A 19309-nucleotide genomic window follows, 5' to 3' on the forward strand; every position below is an offset into this window, starting at 1 on the left:
CCAAAAAGCCCCAGCCTCCTGGTGTGGGCTTATATATGTATGTATGAATCCTCTCAGAGTCTGTACTAAGATGTGTTTCAGCTGGCAAAAACCAAGCCTCCACACGAGGTGCTTCGTCTTCTAGTGGATAAACATCACCTGTTCTCTCGCAAGTCTGTTCCCCAACCCACACTTGAGATCAAAACAAAAACATGTTACATCCACTACACCCAGCACTTGGGGAGGCAAAGGCAGGCAGATCTCTGAGTTCAAGACCAGCCTGGTCTACACAGCGAGTCCAAGGCTACACAGAGAAACCCTGTCTCAAAAAAAATAAATAAATAGGTTGGAGAGATGGCTCATTGGTTAAGAGCACTGTCTGCTCTTCCAGAGGACCTGGGTTCAACTCCCAGCAACCACATGGCCGTTCACAATTGTCTAACTCTAGTTCTAAGCCTATGCACATAAAGTAAAACTAAAAATAAAGCTATGAGTATCCCACAGAAACTCCTCAGCAAGTTCTTCAGCCTGAAGTCGCCTATAGATGGTGTAGGGTCATTTGACCCCACCACATGAGGTTCCAGACACTCACTTCCTCCTGGGCCATCCTGACTCAGTTTCCCACGGTCTCGGGAAGATACTGGAATACGTAAAGGCAGGGCAGGAAGGCCCCATCTACGCAAGATGTGGATACTGTTATGCATGTTGAGGTGACATTTTGGCTCCTGCGGCTGTGTGGGTGTCACTCGTGCCCCTTAAAGTAAAACTGAAGAAGTCACTGGGGAACCCATCGGGCTGGATTCAAATGGCGCATTATAGAGTCCCTGTTCGTAACCCAGCTGAGGTGATTAGGGGTTGTCCTCCTTTCCCAGGGAAGAGCTCACACAAGGGTGGTTTCTTGTGTTCTTTGAGACAGAGTCTCATATAGCCTAGGCTGGGTTTGAACTTGCTAAGTAGCCAAGGCTGACCTTGAATTCTTTGTTGTTGTTAATTTATTTTATGGGTATTTGTGTGTGCTCCAGTGCATGTCTGTATACCACTTGTTTGTGGAGTCCACAAAAGCTAAAAAAAAAAAAAAAAAAAAGGCTGTAGGATGCCCTGGAACTGGAGTTACAGAGTACTGTGAGCAGCTGTGTGGGTGCGGGAACTCAAACCTCATCCTCTGGAAGAGCAGCCGGTGCTCTTAACCACTGAGCCACCTCTCTGTTTTTGGGACAGGGTATCACTCTGGTCTGGAACCAGGAATGTGACCCAGTCTGAGCTCAAACTCCCCTGCCTCCTGAGGGCTGGATTAAAAGAACATGTGCCACCTTGCTTGGCTTGACCTTTTATTTATTTATTTTAAAATATTTTTATTTAATTTTAATTTACGTGAATTGGTGTGAGAGTGTCAGATCTTGGAGTTACAGACAGTTGTGAGATGCCATGTGGTTGCTGGGAATTGAACCCGGGACCTTTGGAAGAGCAGACAGTGCTCTTAACCACTGAGCCACCTCTCCAGCCCTTATTTATTTATTTTTTTAAAGAGAGAGAGAGAGTTGTCTATATGTACGTATGGGCACCTTATGTATACTTGGTGCCTGCAGAGGCCAGAAGAGGGTGTCAGAGCGCCTGAAACTGGAGTTAGAGCAAGTTGTGAGCCACCATATGAGTGCTGGGAACCAACCTGGGTCCTCTGCAAGGGCAGCAAGTACTCTTAACTGATGAGCCATCTCTCCAGCACCCAAGTATTTATATTTTTGAGACAAGATGTCACTCTGTAGTCCACAGTGCACAGACTAGTCTCAGGCTGTGCCAATCTTCCTGCCTCCCCACCCTGTGAGCCACTATATGTACGTTTTTTTTTTTTTTTTTTTTAGATTTATTTATTATTGATACAGTGGTCTGCATGTACACCTACAGGCCACAAGAGGGCACCAGATCACACCACAGATGGTTGTGAGCCACCATGTGGTCGCTGGGAATTGAACTCAGGACCTCCGGAAGATCAGTCAGTGCTCTCAACCTCTGAGCCATCTCTCCAGCCCCACTATATCTAGTTTTAAGCAACATTTTAAGTTGAGAGGAACCCAGCTGTTTATTTTCTTATTTATGCTTATTTTTATTTTATTTTACTTTTTTGGTTTTTTTTTGAGACAGGGTTTCTCTGTGTAGCCTTGGCTGTCCTGGGCTCGCTTTGTAGACCAGGCTGGCCTGGAACTCAAAGCAATCCCCCTGCCTCTGCCTCTGGAATGCTGGGATTAAAGGCCTTCTCTATTTTTTGGTTTTTCTTTCTTTCATTTATTTACCTATTTATTTATTTATTTATTTATTTATTATGTATACAATATTATACCTGCATGTAACACCTGCTTTCCAGGAGAGGGTGCCAGATAGATGGTTGTGAGCCACCATGTGGTTGCTGGGAATTGAACTCAGGACCTTAGGAAGGGTAGGCAGTGCTCTTAACCTCTGAGCCATCTCTCCAGCCCTCTTTTTTTTTTTTTTTTTTTTTCAAAACAGAGTTTCTCTGTGTCACCCTGGCTGTTCCAGAACTCACTTTGTACACCAGGCTGCCTCAAACTCAGAGAACTATGGCGTTGTTTATCTTTTATATTACACTTTATTTTATGTGTGGAGGTCAGAAGACAGCTTGCGGAAGTCAGGTCTGTCTTCCCACCATGTGGGCCCTGGGGATGGAACTCAGGGTGTCAGGCTTGGTAGCGAGAAGCGCTACCCACTGAGCCATGCTGCTGGTCCTTATTTACTTTTTGTTTTGGTTTTTCGAGACAGGGTTTCTCTATGTAGCCCTGGCTGGCCTGGACTCGCTTTGTAGACCAAGCTGGCCTCGAACTCACAGCAATCCGCCCGCCTCTGCCTCCCGAGTGCTGGGATTAAAGGCGTGCACCACCACGCCCGACTATTTACTTATTTATTGAACTGATCTCAGCTCACTCTAGTCTCAAACTCACTATGTTGGCAGGAGTGGCCCAGATGACTTCCGATCCTCCTGCCTTCACCTCGGAGTGCTGGGGCTCTGGGTTGTTCACTCTGTAGGACTTTCTGTATGCTAGGCTCACACTGCCAGCCAAGCTGCATCTCCAGCCTCCTTCTTTTCTTTCTTCCTTTTTCATTTTTTTTTTCACTTTTTCATTTTTTTTTTTGAGACAGCCTCTCATGTAGCCAGAGCTGGCCTCAAACTTGCTCGGTTGTCAAAACTGGACTTGAACTCTATTAATTTATTAATTTCACACAGGGTCTATACATCCCTGGATGTCCTGAAACTATGTAGATGAGGCTGGCCTCAAACACTGACCTGCCTGCCTCTGCTTCCAGAGTGCTGTGATTACCCATCACATCAGGCTTGCTTTGAACTCTTTAAAATAAGATTTGCGGCTGGGCGTTGGAGGCACACGCCTGTAATCCCAGCACGGGATGCAGAGGGAGGCGGATCACTGAGTTTGAGGCCAGCCTGGTCTACAAAGTGAGTCCAGGATAGTCAAGGCTACACAGAGAAACCCTGTCTTGAGAAAAAAAAAAAAAAGATTTGCTTTGCTAGGCATAGTGTCACACACCTTTAATCCCACTTCACTTAATCCATCTGCACTTCAAAGACGGAGGCAGGTGGATCCCAGAGGCCAGCCTGGCTCACATAGTGCAATCTAGGACAGCAGAGGCACATAGTAAGATGCTGTCTCAAACAAACAAACCAACCAAAATTCAATTTTCAGATTTATGTGTTTTGCCTGTACATATGTGTGCCTGGTGCCTCAGGAGATCGGAAAAGGGTGTCAGACCAGCTGGAACGGCAGTAGTTATGGATGGTTCTTCTTTGAGAACAAGTGCTCTTTAGCAGCAGCCTGTTTTATAGTTGTGTCTGTGTACAGGACGTACATGGAAGGACAGGAACCCTCAGAGGACAGAGCTGTTGGAGCCCCTGGAGCTGAGGATGCTTGTGAGCAGCCTGATGTAGGGATTAGGAACCGAACTCAGGTCCTTAGTGGCATGTACCTCTCTCCAGCCCCTGGCTTTGAACTCCTTACCCTCCTACCTCTCAAGTGCTGGGTGCACAGGTGGGTGCACCTGACACTTGGCAGGACCCATTGTTCTAGTCAATCTTGGTATTGATGTGTTTTTTGTGTTTCTTTTTTTCTTGTCTTGTCTTTTCTTTCTTTTTTCTTTTTTTTTTTTTTTTTTTTTTTTTTTTTTCTTTTTTTTTTTGAGACAGGGTCTCTCTGTGTTCACCTTGGCTGTCCTGGTCTTGCTTTATAGCCTGGGGGGCCTCAAACTCACAGAGATCCGCCTACCTCTGCCTCCCGAGTGCTGGGATTAAAGGCGTGTGACACCATGCCCAGCAATGTGTTTTAGTTTTAATCCCAGGTGTGGACTATGGGGACTGTTCCAGTTTGTCCACAGCTGATCACTGTATCTCGAGAGGGACGTGTGATCTTTGTCACCTGGGAGCTGCCTTGTGCCAGTGGGAATAAATGCTAGACCCAGAGAGAGAGACAGGGGGCTAAGAGAAAGAAGAAGGTCCTTCCCCCTGCTGCTCCTGGTTGCTGTTTAAAGATGAATTGGAGATATCCTGAAATGAGGATTGGACTTGCCCCAAGGAGCCTCATGGCCCTAACAGCAGGAAGTAGCTAAAGACCTCCACCCCCTCTCCCCATTAACCTTCTTTCTCTCCTACCTGGTGTTGGGGTGTTGGAAGGGATTGAGTGGAGAAGAGGAAAAGAGAAATAAGAAACCAAAATAAAAATAGATTTTAAAAATAGCACCTTCCCCTCTTCAGTGCTGGGATTATAAACTTGGGACACCACACCTAGTGTATGAAGTGGAACCCAGGGCACGCGCGCGCGCGCGCGCGCGCGCACACACACACACACACACACACACACACACACCAACTGAGCCACACTCGAAGCCCAGGGCAGCCTTTCCCTCTTTTTTTTTTTTTTTTTTTTAATATTTTTAAATACATGTCTATGTGTGTGGCTATGTGCACGTCAGTCAGTGCAGGTGTCTACAGAAACCAGAGGAGAGCTCTGGATCTCCTGTGACCTGCCTGTCATGGTTGCTGGAAACTGAATTCAGGTCTTCTGTAAGAGCAGCCGCCATCCTTTATCTCTGAACCATCTCTCCAGCCTCTCTGTTTAAAAAACAAAAACAAACAAACAAAAAAACCCCCACAAGATTGTTGAGCGCCGGGCGTGGTGGCGCACGCCTTTAATCCCAGCACTCGGGAGGCAGAGGCAGGCGGATCGATGTGAGTTCGAGGCCAGCCTGGTCTACAAAGTGAGTCCAGGATGGCCAAGGCTACACAGAGAAACCCTGTCTCGAAAAACCAAAAAACAAACAAACAAAACAAGATTGTTGAGCAATGGTTGTGCACTGGGAGGCAGAGACATGCAGATGTCTGAGTTCAAGGCCAGCCTGGTCTACAGAGTGATTTCCAGGACAACCAGGCCTATATAGAGAAACCCTGTGTGGAAAAACAAAACTGTAGCTTTTTGTCTTTATATATATATATATATTTTTCCTCTCCTTTGCTACTTTGTGGGTTCTTCCATGGTTCTTCACCTAACTGTCGCCTAACAGCATCTTCTCCGGCTCAGCTCAACTTCTCCGGGGTCACCTGTCACCACTGTCTTCTCTCTCACTCTGCTCACTCTCTCACTTTCAACGGTCTCTTTTTTCACTCTACTCAATCTCTTAACTCTTCTTTTTTTTCCTGGATCCCACCCCTGCTAACCCCCAATCCTTCTCTCCTTCAGCCTCTGCTGGATTTTACATTTTTTTCTTTTTTGGTTTTTTGAAACAGGGTTTCTCTGTGTGGCCCTGGCTGTACTGAAACTCACTTTGTAGACCAGGCTGGCCTCGAACTCACAGAGATCCACCTGCCTCTGCCTCCCGAGTGCTGGGATTAAAGACGTGCGCCGCCAGGACCTGGCTTGGTGAAGTTTCTTAATCTCCACCCCAGCTCTGCGAACTTTTGCTTTCAGCCCTGACATGGGCATGCAGGATGCGGTCGGTGTTCAGCATAGTCCTAAAGTCCTGCTCAGAGGCTTGTTGTTGCTCTGCACTGTGGATGGCTCTGTGCTGCAGGAGACCATAGTCCTGCTCACAGGCCTGTCGGTAGTTAGGCGCTACATGTTTCTTCTCCAGGCGTTTCTGGCTGGCAAGGGAAGGCAGCGGCTGCTCAGGCTCTCTTCTTTACTCTTTTTGGGTCAGTGGCCAAGATTTTCCAAAGTCCTTCTCTGCTCAACTCTGAGCTTTATTAGTTTTGACGGAATCCACAGCTTTTCATTTCCTGTGGAAATATAAACAAATACACATCCCCAGTGCAAAACATTTGCTGACTCCGATGTTAACATGTCCTTTTAGTATACAGGTTGATTTAATTCTGTATTTTTTTTTCCCTGTAACCCAATGTCTCTCAACCACTGTTCCTTTCTTGCTTTTTTTGTTTTGTTTTGCTTTGTTTTGTTTTGTCTTTCCAAGACAGGGTTTCTCTGTGTATCCTTGGCTGTCCTGGACTCACTCTGTAGACCAAGCTGGCCTCAAACTCACAGTGATCTGCCTGCCTCTGCCTCCCGAGTGCTGGGATTAAAGGCTTGTTTGTTTAGTTTTTTGAGACATGGTTTCTCTTGTAGTCCTGGCTGTCCCGAACTTGCTTTGTAGACCAGACTGGCCTCAAATTCACAGCAATCCACCTGCCTCTGCCTCCAAGTGCTGGGATTAAAGGTGTGCGCCACCACCCCCGACTCTTAGATGCCATTTCCAAAACAGTGCTTGTGTGATGAACCTATGTAGGTGCCAGGGAAGGCCAGTAGACTCAGTTCCTGTTGGTCCTAGAGTTGTGAGTTGCCTACCATGGGTGCTGGGAACTGAACTCTGGGCCTCTGCAAAAGCATTATGTACTTTCTCTCTGAGCCATCTGTCCAGCCCCATCTTTTTCTTTTCTTTTTTTCCTTTTTCCTCCTTTGGCTGTCCTGGAATTCGCTCTGTAGACTAGGCTGGCCTCGAACTCACAGAGATCTGCCTGCCTCTGCATTCTGAATGCTGGGATTAAGGGCATGTGCCACCATGTCTGTCTTCATCTTTTTCTTTTTTAATTAAGGGCGTATCCTTGGGAACTTGCTCTCTCTCATGTGCGCTGACATTGTTTTTGGTCTGACTTTTAAAATCCTACTTACCTGCTTCACAATTTTTTAAAAAGATTTATTGATTTTTACTTGTGTCACTATATGCCTGCATGCATGTGTGTGTATCACGTGTGCCCTGTGCCCTCAGAGGCTAGAATATTAGAACTCACTGTATGCCTGCCTGCCTGCATGCATGTGTACCATAAGTGTGCCCTGTGTTCTAGAGGTTAAAAGATAACATTAGAATTGTGTGCCTGCATGCATGCATGTATGTGCACATACGTGTGCCCGGTGCTCTAGAGACTAGAAGTTACCCAGTTGTAATCTCTTCTGTGGGTGTTGGGACCGGAACTTGGGTTCTCTGCAAGAACAGCAAGTGCTTTTAATCCCTCAGCCATTTCTTCAGACTCTGTTCCTTACATGCATGTGTGTTTGCCCACACGCGCGCACACACACGCTCCTGTGGTGGCCCAACACGGCCAGCCAGGTTTCATCCCTGATGGGCTCACAGTCATAGATTTGTTGTTGAACCAAAAACAAAATTATCAGCACAAGACTGTCTTCACCAGCACTCGGGAGGCAGAGGCAGGAGGATCGCTGTGAGTTTGAGGCCAGCCTGGGCTACAAAGCAAGTCCAGGACAGCCAGGGCTACACAGAGAGACCCTGTCTCAAAAAACAAAAAAATAAAATTAACATGTGTATGTATGTATGTATGTATGTATGTATGCATTCACATAGACTTGTGTGTCTGTGTGTGGGATGTGCATGTGGAGTGCAGGTGCTCTCCGTCCACAGGATGTCAGAGCCCCTAGAGATGGGGTCAGAGTTACAGGTGGTTGTGTACTGCACAATGTGGGTACTGGGAACTAAACTTAGGTCCTCTGCAAGATCAACTTTTGCCCCTTCTTGCAAGTGCTGGGATTACAAGTTTGTGGCATCGTGCCCCACCCAAAGTTCTGTCACCTTCATCTCCGGGCACATTCCAGTGGTCAATGGTGTGTTCTGTCTTCCACCGCAATTAACACTAAACCCAATTTAGTCAGCTACATGTACACTGTAGCCAGTGATCTGTAGCTGGAGTGCACTCATACAAGGCACCTGACACCTAAGCTGCCAAATTCACTTCTTTTTTATTTTTATTTTTTTAGGTTTTTTTTTCAAGACAGGGTTTCTCTGTACCCTTGGCTGTCCTGGACTCACTTTGTAGACCAGGCTGGCCTCAAACTCACAGCGATCCACCTGCCTCTGCCGCCCGAGTGCTGGGATTTAAGGTGTGTGCCACCATGCTTGGCGTCAAACTCACTTCTTAGACATTTGGCATAAAGGAACTGAAGGTAGGATTTGAGAATTCATGCTGGTATGTGTAATCATATTCCTAACAATTCATAAGCCATCTCTTTAATAACCCAAGATTGAAGAGGGTATGGTGGCAGGCCTTTAATGCCAGCACTTGAGAGGCAGGATCTCTGTGTATTCAAGGCCAGTCGGGTCCAGAAAAACCCTGTCTGGAAAAAAAACCAAACCAACCAAACAAAAAACCCAAGATTGTATCAAAAGCAAACATTAAGTTTAACACAGCATTTCTGAAATCCATAAATACCATTTACCCATTTTAAAAAATTGTACGTGGAGCTGGGCATGGTAGCACACACAGTTAATCCCAGCATTTGGGAGGCAAAGGCAGGTTGAGTCTCTGAGTTCGAGGCCAGCCTGGTCTACAGAGGGAGTCCTAGGAAAGCAGGACCACACAGAGAAATCCTGTCTCAAAAACACTTTTAAAAGGTATGTGATGGCGCACGCCTTTAATCCCAGCACTCGGGAGGCAGAGGCAGGTGGATCGCTGTGAGTTCGAGGCCAGCCTGGTCTACAAAGTGAGTCCAGAACAGCCAAGGCTACAGAGAAACCCTGTCTCGAAAAACAACAACAACAAAAACACAAAACAACAACAACAAAAAAGGTTTGTGAGTGTGAACATGTGTAGTCCATAGTACATGTGTGGAGGGGAGCTCAGGGCTTGAACTCATGCCAGCATGGTTGGCAGCAGGTGCCTTCTGCCCACTGAGCCATCTTAACATTCCAGTTTACCCACATTTTGTCTTTAGTATTTTCCTTTCCTCACTTCAGCCTTATAAGTAGCTGGGGTTATAGGCATGTGCTACAGGCTATGACTGGTACCCATCTCCAATCCCAGGTGTGCGCACCCTGAGTGACCAAGGAGACAAGAGAGCCAATAGGTAACTTGACAATGGAGGAAGCACAGGCCAGTGTCACTTCCTACACCAAGTTTGCTGCCGCATTAAACACCTGAACCTCCCCCTTACATTAGCCATAGATGGAGGAGAAGCTAAAGGTTAGTTACTGGGGCCACTGGCCTTAATGGCCCTTGAGTGGTCTTGTGTAGAGACAGAAGAAAGGATTAATGCCTTACCCATATTATTATTTTTTTTTTTTCCGAGACAGGGTTTCTGTGTGTAGCCTTGGCCATCCTGGACTCACTTTGTAGACCAGGCTGGCCTCGAACTCACAGCGATCCGCCTGCCTCTGCCTCCCGAGTGCTGGGATTAAAGGCGTGCACCACCACACCCGGCTCCATATTATTTTTTTTCCATATTATTTTTTTATGATAAGGCCTCAGGTTGCAATGGAATTCACTATGTGGCTGAGACTGACCTCGAACTCCTGATCCTCAGGTCCCCTCCCCTTCCAACTGCAGCAGGTGCCACCACATCCTCCTTTGCCTTCTGAAGCCTGGAAGCTTAAAGCCCTGGCCCTCAAGTAGGGCTGGAGCAGGACACAAGCCACCATCAACAACTTGGGAGAGGCACCGCCACCTGTTCTGCTGTTTGAACAAGGGATCTGTCAGCTTCCTAACACCCCATATCCCCACTTCTTGGTGCCCGCCCCCCTAAATGACCCTAGGAGCCCTGGTTACTAAGGCGACCTGAGAACAGTGCATGAAGGCAGAGACTGGAAACAGATGGGGCTATTTTTAAACTAGACTAGGTGGCTCCATTTCTTTTATCCCACAAAGTGCCTTCCCCAAACCAAAGCCCCACCTGGCCATCTTACATGTCTACCCAACTTACGAAAGCTACCTGAGGGCAAGTCTTTACTACCCTTTTTTGGCATGAGATCTACTTTATGCTCCAAGCTTCTGCAACAGTCATCTAAGCAATGCTCACTTCCTTTGTTAAAAAATAATGTTCTTTTATTTCTTTGGAAGGTAGTGGGCACTGCCCTACACATTTCCAGGCCGAGCTAGGTAAGCGAATGTTCCCCTGGTCTGGGTTGGAGTACTATGGTCCCAGCCTTCCCAGGGGCCCAGGGTTAAGCTGGGCCCCAAATCATCTGAAGGCTCCTATGTGGTCTCTCCTGACCACCCGCTTTGCCCATCTTTCCTGGCTCTCCCCCTTGGTAGAGAACTTCTCTCTCACACACCAGTGCCAGAACCTGTGCTGTACACAAGTGAGGACACGACCAGGGACACCCCAACTTCCCATGAGAAAACAGTTCCTCAGTCCTTTCTGCTGGCTTCAGTCTCAACGCCAAGCAAGCCTCTGTGTGAGTGAGGCCTAAAGGAGAAGAGGGCCTCTCGAGTGCAGACAACACCCAGCACAACCCGCCTCAGGAGATGCTCCTAGGAAGTGCATTCCGTGCAGTCTCTTGTCCTGGTTTCTTCGAGGCCCCAGCCCTCAGATGCTGTGACAGGGAGCAGAGTCCAACCGTCCTGTCAGTGTGGCATGGCTGTGATGCGCATGCTCTGGGAGGCAATGGGGTAAGTCACCATAGGAGTAGTCGTGTGGCTCATTGTGATCCCTGCCAAGGGCTGCGCCATGGACACAGCCACAGGGGCCACAGGGGCCACCGATACAGCCACGGGGGCCATGGACACAGGTGGGGGGGCCATCCCCTGGGCAATGGTCTGAGCCAAAGCGGCTGACAGTGGTGTGATCTCTGGGTTCAAGTGTGGAGGTGGGGGTGGCGGAGCAGCAGGAGGTGCAGCGTTAGTGGGGGGAGCAGCTGGAGCTCCAGCAGGAGCCACAAGTTCTTGCTGGGACACAGGCCGCGGCTGGAGAGCCTGGCTGCTCAGAGTCGTGTGCGTCTGGGCAATGCCATGGTTAAAGGTGGCCACAGTGCCCACAGTGGGGGCCAGTGTTTGCTCAGTTGCTGGTGCCGTGGAGCTCAGGGTCATGACCTTGGCCTGGTTTCGGAATTGGGCATTTTGTTCCAGAAGTACCTCATTGGTGGCCAGGAGGTTGCTGACTTGTTTCTTTAGCTCCTCTACACGCTTCCTGAGCATGGCGTTTTCCTCCTCTAGCAGTCTACACTCTACTCCACGGGGCGGAGCCAGGTTATACTCATAGGACTCAAAATGGGGGCCGTCAGGAGGGCAGCAGCCACCTCTCCGGCGCTTAGGGCCTGGCTCGTGGTCCTCCAAGCCTCTTTCAGGAAGGTCGTAGATATCATAGAGATCATGGCGTCGTCCTGGGGGAACCGAGCCTGTGGAGCCTCCACCTCCAGTACCACCTCGAGCATCAAATTCAAAATCCCTTTGCAGGTGACGGAACTTGCACTTGGTTCCTCTCTGACAGTCCCCTTTGAGGAAGTCACGGCAGATGGGGACCTCCTCCTTACCATTGGGTAGGTCAGCGGGCGAAAGACCCAGCCCAGCTGCCACCTTCTGCCTCAGCCGAGGTGGGAGCTCTCCTGTCTTCTTATAGCCATCCTCGTCCTCTTTGGAGCCATGGATGAAACGGCAGTTTGGCCGGCTACACTCCTTGTTTTGGAAGTCATGGCAGAAGATAAATTCGTTTTTGCTTATCCCCAAGTTGGACACCTCACTCATGTCTGGGTGGCGGTATCGGCAACGCTTGCCTCGCTTGCACACGTTCCTCAGGAAGTCTCTACAGATGGCATCTGAGGTGGCTCCCCCACTGCCTGTCCCTGCCCCACTGGCCTCCTCATTGCCACCACCTCCGGGGCCTCCACCGCTGGTCCCAGTGCCATTGGCATAGTTGTCCCGATCAGGCATCCTGGTCCCCCCCAACTCAGGGTCTTCTTCCTTTTCTTGCCACTCGTGGTGACTGTTAAAAAAAGAGAACTCTGTCAAACAGGGGTTCTCCAGAAAGATCCCGCTCTTCCTGACTATTCAGTGGGTGTCCTCCAGGGCAATGCCTTTGGAGAATTCTAGCCGGCCTGGCGGACTTGCCAGAAGTCCCGCCCAGGCCCTTGTGCACCTGGTCTTGGGTGGAGTGATTCACACTTGCCTAGCTAATGGAAGAGGGAGAGCTGGGATGAAGATGATCAGCGGAGGAGGGGCAGGGAGGACTGTGTTAGGTTTGACCCTCCCTTCTTAGCAGGTGTTGGTGTGTGAACAGACAGACTGGAGACAGAACGCTAAGGCAGCTGTTTAGCTTTTTTGTTTTGGTTTGGTTTTCAAGACAGGGTTTCTCTGTGTAGCCTTGGCTGTCCTGGACTCACTTTGTAGATCAGGCTGACCTCGAACTCACAGCGATCCGCCTGCCTCTGCCCCCCCCCCCCCCACCCCACCCCGAGTGCTGGGATTAAGGCGTGTGCCACCACACCTGGCAAAGGCTGATTAGCTTTGAGAATTTGTATGAGAAGGGATATCAGTAACAAAGCTTCCCTTCATGCCCTTCCTCCTGAACTTAGCTCAGGTAGGTCTCTGTGTATTTTAGAAATCCTGGGTGAAGGACTGGCATCACCAGCTATAGGGTAGTCCTTAAACCTGTTATTCTCCCAGCCTGTTCCACACGCAAACCCCTCTGTTTCAGGGAAAGAAGTCTAAGCTGATAGCTCTACCTGTAGATCCCCAGGATAAACTGTGGAAAGGCCAAGAGGGAAGGAGTTAATTTCATGGGAATGGTGACCTTTCTTTCCCCATAATCCACCCCCTCCAAGAAAAGATCCCACTGATATCAAGCCATAGCACTCCTTAGCCCATAAAAATCCTCCTTATTTATAGACTCTATAAAAGCTTTTTAAGTCTCCTGTTTCCCAAGAGAGCTCTGGAATGCCAGTCCACTGCCCTAATTCTAGCCCTCCCTTTCCTCTACCCCCTGGTAAGTCTGGGAGTCTCTGTTACCACGTGTCTACTCTTGTTACCTCGCTAGTATTCAGGCTCCCCCTACTGGCCAAATAGAAAAAGTTCGTTTTCCTTGATTTCCTTGGCTGTGACTTCTCCCATTCACACCGTTTCCTTGACTTTTCCTTTAGATTCCCCTACTTTGACTAGCCAGATCAGAGGCCAGAGATACACAAGAGTCTGCGCACCAGGAAGAGTAGGCCCAGAATAAAACAAGTGGTAAAGAGATGACAAACCCTTGCTAAAAGATAAATGGCCAAGTGGAGAATAAACGCCCTCAAAGCCTGACCTGTTTCAAGTCCCACCAGAGGCAGATAACCTGGTATAGTAGCCTTCCTCACCCAATTATCCAGAATTAATACCTGAGGTAGCTCAGGTGAAGTCCGGGGCTCCCGTGAGTCTCGACCTCCACATCACTGCTGGGTTCTGATCAAGAAACAAACAAACACAAACGGAGATTTGAATGACAGGAGGAGAAAGTGTGAAGGGCTTTGAGGTGGTTCTCATAAATTGGAATGAAATCTGACGAAACGTAAGAGCATTGTGGCTTTCAGGCTCCCCCAAGAGTTCAAGCTGAACGTGACCTCTCAGAGGAAGAAGTGCCTGTTAAGAGGGATAAAGCTGGGAGGCTGCGTCGAAAGGACCAGTTCTTGGTGACAGACGGCTCAGGGAGCTTTACCTCAAGATGAGACGCCTATGGGGATCAGAGTCCGATCTAAGGTTGGAGTTCGCAACGCCAAGCCTGAAAGCTGGACAAGGGCAACAGCTGACAGGAGGTGGGAAGGCGAGCTTAGACTTGGGGGGGGGGGCGGTGATTACCACGGTCCCCAACACCCTGGAGTTCACCACAAGTCCAGGAGTTTCCCTGCAAGAACTGGTCTCGGCCGGCTCCGGGATGTGGCGCCAGCGCTCAGCCGTGGACCTAGTGACTACGACACTAAGGAAGCGCAGGGTGAGAGGGGAGGGGGCTCGGGTGACATCAAGCTGAGGGATGGGCAGGGCTGTGACGTCACGGGGCTGGCGTTTGCTCGCGGAGAGGGCAGTCAGAAAAGGGGCTCAAGTCCCGGCTGGCGGCAAAGAGCCAGGCCGGTCCCGGGGAGGGGGTGCTCGTGGAGCCCGGCGGAGGCCAGCGCTGGGCCAGCCCCGACTCCTCCCCTACGGGCGCGGCCTCCACCTCAGGCTCCCGCCTCCCTCACCTGCCGCCGCCGCCGTAGTTGCTGCTGCCGCCTGCCGGTCCTCTAGCTTCGACAAAGAGCCGCCCACCTTACGGCTCTTCCGCTTCCTGCGGAAGAAGCGACGCTCTAGCAACCAGACCCGGAAACACACCCTATGGCCCGCCTTCGCTGCGTGAGACTGGCCGCAGGAAGCTCCCAGCAGGCCTTGCGCGTCACCATGGCAACACGACTCGGCCGGACCCGGAACACCTTCGGCGGGCGGTCGCGTCTACGCAGTGGTCCCCAGGAGTCGTAGGGGGTGCCGAGAACGTTCCGTAACCTCGGGCGCGAACTGACGCCAGCTCGTGGGCGCAGCCAGACCAGAGCCCCAGGCTGCCGCCCGCGCAGGCCCTTGACACTCAGTACGACCACACGACACTCACTCCCCACCCAAAGGAGCCGCAAAAAACCACGTGACAGCCACGATTCTTCAGCCGAGACAGTGAGAAAGAGGATTTATTGTACACGAGCTACACTTGGCCACAAGGGGACAGAGCCAGTGCCGGGCGCCAAAGGTCCGGAGGGGCCGCTCTGTTGTTGGGGAAGGCAGCCGGTCAGGTGGACCCGGCGGAGATGGCGTCGCAGCGTCCCGGCCATCAGCACCCTTGGCTTCCGCTGCCGTAGCCTCCGCCGTGCACGAGGCGCTTTACTTGGACCTCTGCCTCATCTTTCTTCTCTTGCGCTTCAGCCTGGAATGGAAAGCGTACAGAGGAGCAGCGGGGCTTTGTTCTTCCCTCCCAGCGCCAGTGTGCACTGAGCACACACCGACCAGGGCAGCAGCTTCCCGCGCGCCCACGCCAAGCCGCGCCCCACCGCGCTTCCGTTGTCAACTTACCTGCGCATTCGCTTCTTCCGCCACTAAGAACCCGGTCGTGTGAGAAGAGGAAACAGACGTTAGCGATACAGGCTGAGTAGCTATAGCAACCACACCACTATGAAAGCAGGTTCGGACAAAGGTCGAGCCGTTGGGAGCAACACCGGCTCGGCGTCAGGCCCTAGCCCCCATGCTTTCCCCACCGAGGACTTAAGGCTCCACTCGGCTCTCTCCAGCCACTACTGGAGCTCCTCTGAGAACCCGGAGAGGAGCCATGGCGGAGGGAGACACACTGCCTGGCTCTCCTCCCTACCGCCCGGGCTCACCACTTAACGACTGCTCACCTTCGCTCTCATGGCGCAGGAGTTTCTAGGAAGAAAAGAGAAGGTTACAGTTAGGATGCTGCGGTGACGGTATACGTGGAGGTCGGTCGGATGCTCGTGGATTGTATTCGGAGTCCGAAGACCCAGCAACAACAGGACTCACCGAGGAAGATGGCGCTAAGGCCAAGAGAGCGGGGGAATCCGGCCTACTGCTTTTTAATGGCGTCTTCGGTGTCGTCACTTCCGGCGACGCCCCTTCTGTTCCTGCTGGGGGCGTGGACGCTCCAGAGAATAACAGTGACTTCCGGCTGCTTTACAGGAGGAAACAAATTATTTTGAAAGCGAACTATCAGATCCCACCTTTTCTTCTGTTTACTTTAAGGATATTGTATTATTTCATCACGATCACCTTTTTCCAATATGGCACTGAGAAAAGTAGACGGAAAAAAAAACTCCGCCTTCTCCCTCCTTGCTTCTTGGGAGTTGTAGTTTCTTGGTAAATACCTCCATTTTATTATGAATAGGTGTGGCGTGTAGTGAGAATTTCTAGCCGGGCTAGGTGGTGCACGCCTTTAATCCCAGCACTCGGGAGGCCGAGGCAGGCGGACCGCTGTGAGTTCGAGGCCAGCCTGGTCTACAAAGTGAGTCCAGGATGGCCAAGGCTACACAGAGAAACTCTGTCTCGAAAAACCAAAAAAAAAAAAAAAAAAAAAGGAATTTCTAGTTTGGCCCGACTTGGTGGCATAAGCCTTTATTACCAACTCCTGGGAGGCAGACGGATCGCTGGTGAATTAGGAGCCAGCCTGGTCTATATAGTGAGCCCCTGCTTAAAATAATAAATACGCCAGGCGGTTGGTAGCACACTGTGAGTTCAAGGCCAGCCGGGTCTACAAAGTGAGTCCAGGACAGCCAAGGCTACACAGAGAAACCCCGTCTCAAAGAAAAACAAAAAAAAGACTACAAAAGTTTTGGTTTTTAGCCATTATACCCAGCAAAAACATTTCTGGGTCTCTTGTGTTGGTACATGCACTGGCATGCAGGTGCCAGCTGAGGCCAGAAGGCGGCACTGGGTCCCCTGGAACTGTTTTACATGCGGTTGTGCGCTGACCAGCATGGGTGCTGGGACAACTGACGTCCTCGTGGTTTAGAACTCTTACATAAGGAGGCCTTTACTCTCAGAGTAGCATTGGGAATATCTCTAAATATAGAAAGGAGATTTATTAAAATGACTTACGGGCTGCAGCCTGGCTAACCCAACTGTGGCTGGCTGGGAGGAAAAAGTCCAAGAATTCAGCAGTTGTTCAATCTGTGAGTCTGGATGTCACAGCTGCTCCGTATCCGTGAAGAGAGAGGCCGGGTGGGCTTGCTAGCAGGCAAGGGCAAGCTGGCAAAAAGCAAAAGCTTCCTTCTTCCAAGTCCTTAAATAGGATTCCAGCAGAATTCTTGGCCCAGATTAGACCTGAATTAGATGGGCGTGGTGGCGCACACCTTTAATCCCAGCGCTCTAGAGGCAGAGGCAGGCGGATCTCTGTGAGTTCAAGGCCAGCCTGGTCTACAGAGGGAGTCCAGGACAGCCAGGGCTACACAGAAAGACCCTCTCTGGTGGGGGGTGAGGAGAAAGAAAGATCTGAATCAAAGATCTGGAATCTGGATTAAAGGTATGTCTTCCCAACAAGAGATCCAGATTAGGGGCTGGAGAGATGGTTCAGTGGTTAAGAACATTGGCTGCTCTTCTGGAGGACCCGGGTTCAATTCCCAGCACCCACATGGCAGCTCACAACTGTCCATAACTCCAGTGCATCGCTCGCACAGATATATGCCAAACACCAAATGTACATAAAAATAAAGAGATCCAGATTAAAGGCGCGTGTTTTCCCAGATCAAATGATCTGAATGAAGGGAGTGTTTTTCTACCTCAAATTAAGCAAAAAGTCTGTCACAGGTGTGCCTTCCAAGTGTGGGTTTTAGTGCCAGATGTATTGACAACCAAGAATAACCATCACAGGTAAATTAGTTCTTTTTTGTTGTTTTGGAGACAGGGTATCTCTGTGTAGTCCTGGAACTCACTCCGTAGGTCATTCTGGCCAGGAACTCAAAGATCTGTATGCCTCTGCCTCCCAAGTACTGGGCCTAAAGATGTGTGCCACCACCGCATAGATCACACCCCAACCCAGACAGGGCTTCTCTGTAGCCCTGGCTGTCCTGGACTCAAATTCACAGAGATCCGCCTACTTCTACCTCCTGAGTGCTGGGATTAAAGGCGTGTGCCACTACACCTTTAATCAGCTAGCCTTTAGTTATTTAACAGATGAGCTTTGCTGTCAGAACTCTCTAGAGTCATTTTCCCTCAATGTAATCAAGATGATCAAAGTTGCTTATTGATTTTCTTCCTAAAGAACTGGTCTACAGAGCAAGTTCTAGGAAGGCCAGGGCTACACAGAGAAACCCTGTCTCAAAACAAACATATATATAAATAATAAAGAGGAAGGGAGAATAAGCATAGTAGTACTTAGAAGGCTAAAGCAGCTGGGCATGGTGGCGCACACCTTTAATCCCAGCACTCAGGGAAGCGGAGGCAGGTGGATCTCTGTGAGTTTGAGGCCAGCCTGGTCTACAAAGTGAGTCCAGGGCAGCCAGGATTATAAGAGAAACCCAATCTCAGGAAAAAAAAACAAAAAAGAAAACAAAGCAAAAGGCTGAAGCAGGAGGATCATAAATTCTGTGTTAGCTTGAATACATAGCTGCTTCAAGGCCAATCTGCATAAAAAACCACAAACAAGAAACTTATGTATAGAAGACTTCATCTTTAAAAAAAATTATTTTACTTATCATATATACAGGTATTTTGTCTGGATGTACACCAGAAAAGGGCATCATATCTCATTATAGGTGGTTGTAAGCCACCATGTGGTTGCTGGGAATTGAACTCAGGACCTCTGAAAGAGCAGACAATGATCTCAACTGCTGAGCCATTTCTCCAGCCCAAAATTTGAAAAAAAAAAAAAAAAAAAAATCCAAATAAAAGATTTTACAGTCTGAACTAATGTGTCTCAATAGGAAAAAAGAGTGCTAGGTGGGGTGGTGCGCACTCAAGCACTGGGATTAATGGCATGGGCTACCATGACCAGCTCTTCCTCAATTTTTTGGTAAACCTAAAACCATTAAAAGTAAATATAAGGCCGGGCGTGGTGGCGCACGCCTTTAATCCCAGCACTCGGGAGGCAGACGCAGGCGGATCGCTGTGAGTTCGAGGCCAGCCTGGTCTACAAAGTGAGTCCCGGATGGCCAAGGCTACACAGAGAAACCCTGTCTCGAAAAACCAAAAAAAAAAAAAAAAAAAAAGTAAATATAAGAGGGCCAGGTGTGGTGGCGCACGCCTTTAATCCCAGCACTTGGGAGGCAGAGGCAGGCAGATTACTGTGAGTTTGAGGCCAGCCTGGTCTACAAAGTGAGTCCAGGGCAGCCAAGGCTAACACAGAGAGAACCTGTCTGGGGGGGGGGGGGGGGAGTAAACATAAGAGCCAGACTTCCTCAGAGTTCATAAAAACTGGTGATCCTGATGTATTTATAAAATGTTTTGTGTGTGTGTGTGTGTTTGTTTTTTCCAGACAGGGCTTCTCTGTGCAGACTCTCTTTGTAGACCAGGCTGGCCTCAAACTCAGTGATCCACCCGCCTCTGCCTCCTGAGTGCTGGAATTAAAGGTGTGCACCTCCACACCTGGCTTTTTGTTTGGTGTAGCCCAGGCTA

At 49.6% G+C, this 19309-nt stretch overlaps 1 protein-coding gene and 1 long non-coding RNA gene across 5 annotated transcripts; both read right to left on the bottom strand.

The window, feature by feature from the left end:
- Positions 1 to 10253: 10253 nt before the first annotated feature.
- Zc3h10 (zinc finger CCCH-type containing 10) lies at positions 10254 to 14601 on the bottom strand. Of its 4 annotated transcripts, none has more exons than XM_051170671.1 (3): positions 14407 to 14601; positions 13552 to 13636; positions 10254 to 12188 (listed from the first exon to the last, which is right to left on the bottom strand). In XM_051170671.1, the coding sequence occupies exon 3, from the start codon at positions 12134 to 12136 to the stop codon at positions 10835 to 10837; it is 1302 nt and encodes a 433-aa protein (XP_051026628.1). In that variant the 5' UTR covers positions 12137 to 12188; positions 13552 to 13636; positions 14407 to 14601; the 3' UTR covers positions 10254 to 10834. The 4 variants fall into 4 exon arrangements, with proteins under 4 accessions (XP_051026628.1, XP_051026625.1, XP_051026626.1 ...); XM_051170668.1 differs by having other exon boundaries at positions 13573 to 13636; positions 14407 to 14599; XM_051170669.1 differs by lacking the exon at positions 14407 to 14601 and adding an exon at positions 13890 to 14385 and having other exon boundaries at positions 13573 to 13636.
- Positions 14602 to 15258: 657 nt separating this feature from the next.
- LOC127210911 (uncharacterized) lies at positions 15259 to 15976 on the bottom strand. Its single transcript, XR_007833342.1, has 3 exons — positions 15725 to 15976; positions 15583 to 15607; positions 15259 to 15282 (listed from the first exon to the last, which is right to left on the bottom strand). It is a non-coding gene; the product is annotated as an uncharacterized LOC127210911 (long non-coding RNA).
- Between the last annotated feature and the right edge of the window lie 3333 nt (positions 15977 to 19309).

Source organism: Acomys russatus, chromosome 28, assembly GCF_903995435.1.
Source record: "Acomys russatus chromosome 28, mAcoRus1.1, whole genome shotgun sequence".
NCBI classification, from domain to species: domain Eukaryota; kingdom Metazoa; phylum Chordata; class Mammalia; order Rodentia; family Muridae; genus Acomys; species Acomys russatus.

What these genes read in the sequence shown, in the direction of transcription:
- Zc3h10 (XM_051170671.1), bottom strand. Translation starts at nt 12,136, where the DNA reads ATGCCTGATCGGGACAACTATGCCAATGGCACTGGGACCAGCGGTGGA.